At 34.3% G+C, this 10,284-nt stretch overlaps 1 protein-coding gene across 1 annotated transcript; it reads right to left on the reverse strand.

The window, feature by feature from the left end:
* Positions 1 to 1,105: 1,105 nt before the first annotated feature.
* Positions 1,106 to 2,041, reverse strand: LOC133613940 (olfactory receptor 10J4-like). Its single transcript, XM_061971872.1, has one exon. The coding sequence runs from the start codon at positions 2,039 to 2,041 to the stop codon at positions 1,106 to 1,108; it is 936 nt and encodes a 311-aa protein (XP_061827856.1).
* Between the last annotated feature and the right edge of the window lie 8,243 nt (positions 2,042 to 10,284).

Consider the following 10,284-nt stretch of genomic DNA (forward strand, 5'->3'; position numbering starts at 1 on the left):
CAGACACCATCTTTGTAGTCATTTTTCTCCTGCGTGGACTTCCGTCTTCCTTTACAATGAGTGAAGCTGCAAGAAACCTTGTGCCTGCAATTGTAAATAATTTAGTTTTTTAAGTTTTGTGTTTCTTGTAGAATCTATATAAAGTAATATACATTAGCCTATTGTTAAAATAATGAAAAAAACCCATCATTAAATATATTTGTTTTATTGTATCGTTACATTAATAGCTTTTGTATTATTATAGGATGGCTTGTTAAACATTTCATAGGATTTTCAGGAGGGAGGAAAAACCAAGACATTTAATATAAAATGTAAAATGAATAAATACATAAAAAGAAAAACAATGGTTAAAAGCCATCGTCCCGGGGAGCATTTCATTTCGTCCCGTGCATTTTTTTTTTACCGTCCCCAGGACGACGGGACTACGTTGATCTCAAGCCCTGGAAGTTACATTTTATTGTTTGCATTATTTCTTTCAGCATTGAAATTTGAAGATGATCCCTCAGCTCTTTGACAGCTTTGGCTCTTTTTCAGATCAGCAGACGGACTCTAAGTCTTTCTTTATTACAGTAAATATAAACCTTTCTCATTTCTATTCAGACTTCCATATATATTTAATTTCCTTAACGACTTGCCATAATATATATATATATATAAATATATTATATATAAGCCAAATTATCCCAATCCAGATATTACTTTATTTCAAGTAATTAAGTAATATTTCCAGAGCTTGAATTTACAACCATTTTAGTCACATATGTGCCCAAAATGTAATCTGCGCAACTTCAAAATATTTGGGAACAAACAATTATTGTATCGTGAGCTAAAGTGGTGGCATTAGCCTCTATGTTGTGGATTAATAACATAGAGGCTAATGCCATGACTTTCATTGGGTTTCAGTGTATCTTGAAGGATCATGCAAGTCATTGTTTCTTGTTGATGCTGTCAACAAAATGTCACCATGTTTGTTGTTGTACTCAACACAGATTGAAAATAAACCCCCTGAAATAATAATAATAATAACAATGAATCATTTCTAAGTCTTTGTTAGCCGTTTGTGAAGTTTTGTGCTCGTGCGCTAAGCCCCCCCTGTCCTTAAAAGCTAGTGACGGCCCTGCTTCACCAGTTGATAAAACAATTTCCTGATGTGTTTCCAGATTTCTTTCATTTTCACTCCATAAATGATGGGATTGAAAAGAGGATTATACACAAGTATTTGTAAAGCCATTATTAAACGGACAATGCTTGGAAGATCCGACTCCAGTCGGGCGATGATGACGTCAAATAGACTTAAACAAGAGAAGCTGAGCAAAACCATCAGGTGAGGTGAACATGTCTCTGCCGCTTTTTTCCGGACTTTTACGCACCTGTGATAAGTTACTATAAATATCTTTACGTACGTGAAAAGGATGAAGATGACAGGAGCAACAAGAAGATTGATCATGATGAACAAACCATAGAAGGTGAGAAATGTTGACTTTACACAGTGGAGCTGAAGAATTGTGTTGTTACAAAAAATGCCCGTTGTTGTGAAGTCGCAGAGTTTTTGTTTGGAATTCAACACGGTTGCCACGGCGACCTCACATGCGGGCAGAAACCAGGCCAAAGTCAAGAGGACGACGACGGTTCTCCTCCCCATGACAGTTGGATACTGCAGAGGTTTGCAGATCGACACGAACCTGTCGTAAGACATGGCTGACAACAGCAGGAAGTCTGAAAGGCCGGAAGAATAATAGAGGAAATATTGAAACATGCAAGCGGAATGAACGACGACCTGTTTGGGAGATAAGACGTCAATGAAAAGTTTGGGGTAGAGAACAGTGCTAAAGATCACAGAGTTGAGCGACAGAGCTGCGATGAAAATGTACATAGGTTGATGAAGGTTCCTGTGGGTCCAGATGAGACATATAATGGTGCAGTTAGTGCAGAGGATGAGGATGTATACTGTCAACAAGACCACAAAGTACAGATATCGATACTTGACCATCTCTACAAAGCCACCGAGATGTATAAAAGTTCCATTCAATTCAGCATCCATGACACCAAACAGAAAAATAGTCAAGTCAAGTGGGCGAGGAGAATTGTTGGCCCTCCTGGGGTCTGATCAAGTCCTCCATCTAAAGATGCTGTCATGTCAACAATGTCTTCAGGGTGATGTTGACGGAACTGCTTGTGAGCAGTCAATGCTGAGAAGACTAAGAAGTCGTCCACCTGATAAGGATGACCGGCAGGATGAAGACGGCCTGCGATTGGCCTTCAAGTTGAGGAGGCGTTCTCCTCTTTTACTACGTAACCCTCCCAAGACTTTTTTATTTTTTATTTTTTTGGCCTGTCCAGCTTCTCAGGCAAATCATATAGTAGATGTAGATCAGGGGTGCTCACACTTTTTCTGCAGGCGAGCTACTTTTCAATTGATCAAGTCGTGGGGATCTACCTCATTCATATATATCATTTATATTTACTTATTTATGACATATATGTTTTTGTTAACAAGTTAAAGGTGTTTAATGATAATGCAAGCATGTTTAACACATATAGTTAATATTGTTAATAAATTAAAGGTGTTTAATGACAATACAAGTATGTTTAATACATATAGTTAATATTGTAAATAAATTAAAGGTGTTTAATGATAATACAAGTATGTTTAATACATATAGTTAATATTGTTAACAAGTTAAAGGTGTTTAAAGATAATGCAAGCATGTTTAACACATATAGTTAATATTGTTAACAAGTTAAAGGTGTTTAAAGATAATACAAGCATGTTTAACACATATAGTTAATATTGTAAATAAATTAAAGGTGTTTAATGATAATACAAGTATGTTTAATACATATAGTTAATATTGTTAACAAGTTAAAGGTGTTTAAAGATAATGCAAGCATGTTTAACACATATAGTTAATATTGTTAACAAGTTAAAGGTGTTTAAAGATAATACAAGCATGTTTAACACATATAGTTAATATTGTAAATAAATTAAAGGTGTTTAATGATAATACAAGTATGTTTAATACAAATAGTTGATATTGTTAACAAGTTAAAGGTGTTTAAAGATAATACAAGCATGTTTAACACATATAGTTAATATTGTTAACAACTTAAAGGTGGTTAAAGATAAAACAAGCATGTTTAACACATATAGTTAATATTGTTAACAAGTTAAAGGTGTTTAAAGATAATGCAAGCATGTTTAACACATATAGTTAATATTGTTAACAAGTTAAAGGTGTTTAAAGATAATGCAAGCATGTTTAACACATATAGTTAATATTGTTAACAAGTTAAAGGTGTTTAAAGATAATACAAGCATGTTTAACACATATAGTTAATATTGTTAACAAGTTAAAGGTGTTTAAAGATAATACAAGCATGTTTAACACATATAGTTAATATTGTTAACAAGTTAAAGGTGTTTAAAGATAATGCAAGCATGTTTAACACATATAGTTAATATTGTTAACAAGTTAAAGGTGTTTAAAGATAATACAAGCATGTTTAACACATATAGTTAATATTGTTAACAACTGGTTAAAGATAATGCAAGCATGTTTAACACATATAGTTAATATTGTTAACAAGTTAAAGGTGTTTAAAGATAATGCAAGCATGTTTAACACATATAGTTAATATTGTTAACAAGTTAAAGGTGTTTAAAGATAATACAAGCATGTTTAACACATATAGTTAATATTGTTAACAAGTTAAAGGTGTTTAAAGATAATGCAAGCATGTTTAACACATATAGTTAATATTGTTAACAAGTTAAAGGTGTTTAAAGATAATGCAAGCATGTTTAACACATATAGTTAATATTGTTAACAAGTTAAAGGTGTTTAAAGATAATACAAGCATGTTTAACACATATAGTTAATATTGTTAACAAGTTAAAGGTGTTTAAAGATAATACAAGCATGTTTAACACATATAGTTAATATTGTTAACAAGTTAAAGGTGTTTAAAGATAATGCAAGCATGTTTAACACATATAGTTAATATTGTTAACAAGTTAAAGGTGTTTAAAGATAATACAAGCATGTTTAACACATATAGTTAATATTGTTAACAACTGGTTAAAGATAATGCAAGCATGTTTAACACATATAGTTAATATTGTTAACAAGTTAAAGGTGTTTAAAGATAATGCAAGCATGTTTAACACATATAGTTAATATTGTTAACAAGTTAAAGGTGTTTAAAGATAATACAAGCATGTTTAACACATATAGTTAATATTGTTAACAAGTTAAAGGTGTTTAAAGATAATGCAAGCATGTTTAACACATATAGTTAATATTGTAAATAAATTAAAGGTGTTTAATGATAATACAAGAATGTTTAATACATATAGTTAATATTGTTAACAACTTAAAGGTGGTTAAAGATAAAACAAGCATGTTTAACACATATAGTTAATATTGTTAACAACTGGTTAAAGATAATACAAGCATGTTTAACACATATAGTTAATATTGTTAACAAGTTAAAGGTGCCCTGCGATGAGGTGGCGTCTTGTCCAGGGTGTACCCCGCCTTCCGCCCGATTGTAGCTGAGATAGGCTCCAGCGCCCCCCGCGACCCCGAAGGGAATAAGCGGTAGAAAATGGATGGATGGATGGAAGTTAAAGGTGTTTAAAGATAAAACAAGCATGTTTAACACATATAGTTAATATTGTTAATAAGTTAAAGGTGTTTAAAGATAATACAAGCATGTTTAATACATATAGTTAATATTGTTAACAAGTTAAAGGTGTTTAAAGATAATACAAGCATGTTTAACACATATAGTTAATATTGTAAATAAATTAAAGGTGTTTAATGATAATACAAGTATGTTTAATACATATAGTTAATATTGTTAACAAGTTAAAGGTGTTTAAAGATAATGCAAGCATGTTTAACACATATAGTTAATATTGTTAATAAATTAAAGGTGTTTAATGATAATACAAGTATGTTTAATACATATAGTTAATATTGTTAACAAGTTAAAGGTGTTTAAAGATAATGCAAGCATGTTAAACACATATAGTTAATATTGTTAACAAGTTAAAGGTGTTTAAAGATAATACAAGCATGTTTAATACATATAGTTAATATTGTTAACAACTTAAAGGTGGTTAAAGATAATACAAGCATGTTTAACACATATAGTTAATATTGTTAAGAAGTTAAGGCGTTTAAAGATAATACAAGCATGTTTAACACATATAGTTAATATTGTTAATACATTAAAGGTGTTTAATGATAATACAAGTATGTTTAATACATATAGTTAATATTGTTAACAAGTTAAAGGTGTTTAAAGATAATGCAAGCATGTTTAACACATATAGTTAATATTGTTAACAAGTTAAAGGTGGTTAAAGATAATACAAGCATGTTTAACACATATAGTTAATATTGTTAACAACTTAAAGGTGGTTAAAGATAAAACAAGCATGTTTAACACATAGTTAATATTGTTAACAACTGGTTAAAGATAATGCAAGCATGTTTAACACATATAGTTAATATTGTTAACAAGTTAAAGGTGTTTAAAGATAATGCAAGCATGTTTAACACATATAGTTAATATTGTTAACAAGTTAAAGGTGTTTAAAGATAATACAAGCATGTTTAACACATATAGTTAATATTGTTAACAAGTTAAAGGTGTTTAAAGATAATGCAAGCATGTTTAACACATATAGTTAATATTGTAAATAAATTAAAGGTGTTTAATGATAATACAAGTATGTTTAATACATATAGTTAATATTGTTAACAAGTTAAAGGAGGTTAAAGATAAAACAAGCATGTTTAACACATATAGTTAATATTGTTAACAACTGGTTAAAGATAATACAAGCATGTTTAACACATATAGTTAATATTGTTAACAAGTTAAAGGTGCCCTGCGATGAGGTGGCGACTTGTCCAGGGTGTACCCCGCCTTCCGCCCAATTGTAGCTGAGATAGGCTCCAGCGCCCCCCGCAACCCCGAAGGGAATAAGCGGTAGAAAATGGATGGATGGATGGAAGTTAAAGGTGTTTAAAGATAATACAAGCATGTTTAACACATATAGTTAATATTGTTAACAATTTAAAGGTGTTTAAAGATAATACAAGCATGTTTAACACATAAATTCCTTTCTTTCATGAAGACAAGAATATAAGTTGTGTATTACCTGATTGTGATGACTTGCATTGATAGGAATCAGACAGTGGTGATGATAACGTCCGCATTTTCGAATGGAGGAGAAAAAAAGTCCTCCTTTCTGTCCAATACCACATGAAAGTGGTTGGTTTTTGGCATCTTATTTGTCCAGCTTCCGTACTCCTTTGTATACACTTTACAAGAAATACATTGTCGGCAAACTCCGTAGCTTGCTAGCTTGTGCACGCCAGCTTTCTGAGACTCTTATTTTGGTAGCGCAGGCAGGATGAAGCAGCGCTTTTATTGTGCAACTGTGCAGTCGGTCTTTGGAGTTTTGAACGACAGGTACGGCGCCAGAGTCTGTTGAAATAAAGTGTTTCTCGCCTTCCAGTCGGTCATTTTAATGAGCTGGCAGCAGCCAGCGTCATCTCAGAAGACCCTCGGGTGCCGTGAATGTCAATCAAGTGACGAAAGTGACGTCATAGTGAAGATTTATGATCGCTCATTTTTAGGACCATTTTTTTAATGCCCGGCTGGTGATCGACTGACACACCCTCCGAGATCGACCGGTAGATCGCGATCGACGTAATGAGCACCCCTGATGTAGATGATCATATTATTGATGTAGATGATCATATAGTAGATGTAGATGATCATATAGTAGATGTAGATGATCATATAGTAGATGTAGATGATCATATAGTAGATGTAGATGATCATATTATTGATGTAGATGATCATATAGTAGATGTAGATGATCATATAGTAGATGTAGATGATCATATAGTAGATGTAGATGATCATATAGTAGATGTAGATGATCATATAGTAGATGTAGATGATCATATAGTAGATGTAGATGATCATATAGTAGATGTAGATGATCATATAGTAGATGTAGATGATCATATAGTAGATGTAGATGATCATATAGTAGATGTAGATGATCATATAGTAGATGTAGATGATCATATAGTAGATGTAGATGATCATATAGTAGATGTAGATGATCATATAGTAGATGTAGATGATCATATAGTAGATGTAGATGATCATATAGTAGATGTAGATGATCATATAGTAGATGTAAGCAGTTCAATCAATCAATCAATGTTTATTTATATAGCCCTAAATCACAAGTGTCTCAAAGGGATGCACAAGGAAAAACTCACCCCAGTGGGACGTCGATGTGAATGACTATGAGAAAACTTGGAGAGGACCGCATATGTGGGTAACTCCCCCCCTCTAGAGGAGACCGAATGCAATGGATGTCGAGTGGGTCTGACATAATATTGTGAGAGTCCAGTCCATAGTGGATCCAACATAATAGTAAGAGTCCAGTCCATAGTGGATCTAGCATAATATTGTGAGAGTCCAGTCCATAGTGGATCTAACATAATAGTGTGAGAGTCCAGTCCATAGTGGATCTAACATAATAGTGTGAGAGTCCAGTCCATAGTGGATCTAACATAATAGTGAGAGTCCAGTCCATAGTGGATCTAACATAATAGTGAGAGTCCAGTCCATAGTGGATCTAACATAATAGTGTGAGAGTCCAGTCCATAGTGGATCTAACATAATAGTGTGAGAGTCCAGTCCATAGTGGATCTAACATAATAGTGAGAGTCCAGTCCATAGTGGATCTAACATAATAGTGTGAGAGTCCAGTCCATAGTGGATCTAACATAATAGTGTGAGAGTCCAGTCCATAGTGGATCTAACATAATAGTGTGAGAGTCCAGTCCATAGTGGATCTAACATAATAGTGAGAGTCCAGTCCATAGTGGATCTAACATAATAGTGTGAGAGTCAAGTCCATAGTGGATCTAACATAATAGTGTGAGAGTCCAGTCCATAGTGGATCTAACATAATATTGTGAGAGTCCAGTCCATAGTGGATCTAACATTATAGTGAGAGTCCAGTCCATAGTGGATCTAACATAATAGAGTGAGAGTCCAGTCCATAGTAGATCTAACATAATAGTGTGAAAGTTCAGTCCATAGTGGATCTAACATAATAGTGAGAGTCCAGTCCATAGTGGATCTAACATAATTGTGTGAAAGTCCAGTCCATAGTGGATCTAACATAATAGTGAGAGTCCAGTCCATAGTGGATCTAACATAATAGTAAGAGTCCAGTCCATAGTGGATCTAACATAATAGTGTGAAAGTCCATAGTGGATCTAACATAATAGTGAGAGTCCAGTCCATAGTGGATCTAACATAATAGTAAGAGTCCAGTCCATAGTGGATCTAACATAATAGTGTGAGAGTCCAGTCCATAGTGGATCTAACATAATAGTGAGAGTCCAGTCCATAGTGGATCTAACATAATAGTGTGAGAGTCCAGTCCATAGTGGATCTAACATAATAGTGAGAGTCCAGTCCACAGTGGATCTAACATATTAGTGTGAGAGTCCAGTCCATTGTGGATCTAACATAATAGTGTGAGTCCAGTCCATAGTGGATCTAACATAATAGTGAGAGTCCAGTCCATAGTGGATCTAACATAATAGTGAGAGTCCAGTCCATAGTGGATCTAACATAATAGTGTGAGAGTCCAGTCCATAGTGGATCCAACATAATAGTGAGAGTCCAGTCCATAGTGGATCTAACATAATAGTGTGAGAGTCCAGTCCATAGTGGATCCAACATAATAGTGAGAGTCCAGTCCATAGTGGATCTAACATAATAGTGAGAGTCCAGTCCATAGTGGATCTAACATAATAGTGAGAGTCCAGTCCATAGTGGATCTAACATAATAGTGTGAAAGTTCAGTCCATAGTGGATCTAACATAATAGTGAGAGTCCAGTCCATAGTGGATCTAACATAATTGTGTGAAAGTCCAGTCCATAGTGGATCTAACATAATAGTAAGAGTCCAGTCCATAGTGGATCCAACGTAACAGTAAGAGTCCAGTCCATAGTGGATCCAACATAATAGTAAGAGTCCAGTCCATAGTGGATCTAACATAATAGTAAGAGTCCAGTCCATAGTGGATCTAACATAATAGTAAGAGTCCAGTCCATAGTGGATCTAACATAATAGTGAGAGTCCAGTCCATAGTGGATCTAACATAATTGTGTGAAAGTCCAGTCCATAGTGGATCTAACATAATAGTAAGAGTCCAGTCCATAGTGGATCCAACGTAACAGTAAGAGTCCAGTCCATAGTGGATCCAACATAATAGTAAGAGTCCAGTCCATAGTGGATCTAACATAATAGTAAGAGTCCAGTCCATAGTGGATCTAACATAATAGTAAGAGTCCAGTCCATAGTGGATCTAACATAATAGTGTGAGAGTCCAGTCCATAGTGGATCTAACATAATAGTAACAGTCCAGTCCATAGTGGATCTAACATAATAGTGTGAGAGTCCAGTCCATAGTGGATCTAACATAATAGTGAGAGTCCACTCCATAGTGGATCCAACATAATAGTAAGAGTCCAGTCCATAGTGGATCCAACATAATAGTGTGAGAGTCCAGTCCATAGTGGATCTAACATAGTAGTGTAAGAGTCCAGTCTATAGTGGATCTAACATAATAGTGAGAGTCCAGTCCATAGTGGATCTAACATAATAGTGTGAGAGTCCAGTCCATAGTGGATCTAACATAATAGTGAGAGTCCAGTCCATAGTGGATCTAACATAATAGTGTGAGAGTCCAGTCCATAGTGGATCTAACATAATAGTGAGAGTCCAGTCCGTAGTGGATCTAACAAAATAGTGAGAGTCCAGTCCATAGTGGATCTAACATAATAGTGAGAGTCCAGTCCATAGTGGATCTAACATAATAGTGTGAGAGTCCAGTCCATTGTGGATCTAGCATAATAGTGTGAGTCCAGTCCATAGTGGATCTAACATAATAGTGAGAGTCCAGTCCATAGTGGATCTAACATAATATTGTGAGAGTCCAGTCCATAGTGGATCTAACATAATAGTGAGAGTCCAGTCTATAGTGGATCTAACATAATAGTGAGAGTCCAGTCCATAGTGGATCTAACATAATAGTGTGAAAGTCCAGTCCATAGTGGATCTAACATAATAGTGTGAGAGTCCAGTCCATAGTGGATCTAACATAATAGTGAGAGTCCAGTCCATAGTGGATCTAACATAATAGTGTGAGAGTCCAGTCCATA

This window comes from Nerophis lumbriciformis, linkage group LG13, assembly GCF_033978685.3.
Source record: "Nerophis lumbriciformis linkage group LG13, RoL_Nlum_v2.1, whole genome shotgun sequence".
NCBI classification, from domain to species: Eukaryota; Metazoa; Chordata; class Actinopteri; order Syngnathiformes; family Syngnathidae; genus Nerophis; species Nerophis lumbriciformis.

Excerpts from the sequence above, each read along its gene's own strand:
- LOC133613940 (XM_061971872.1), bottom strand. The coding sequence starts at position 2,041 with ATGGATGCTGAATTGAATGGAACTTTTATACATCTCGGTGGCTTTGTA.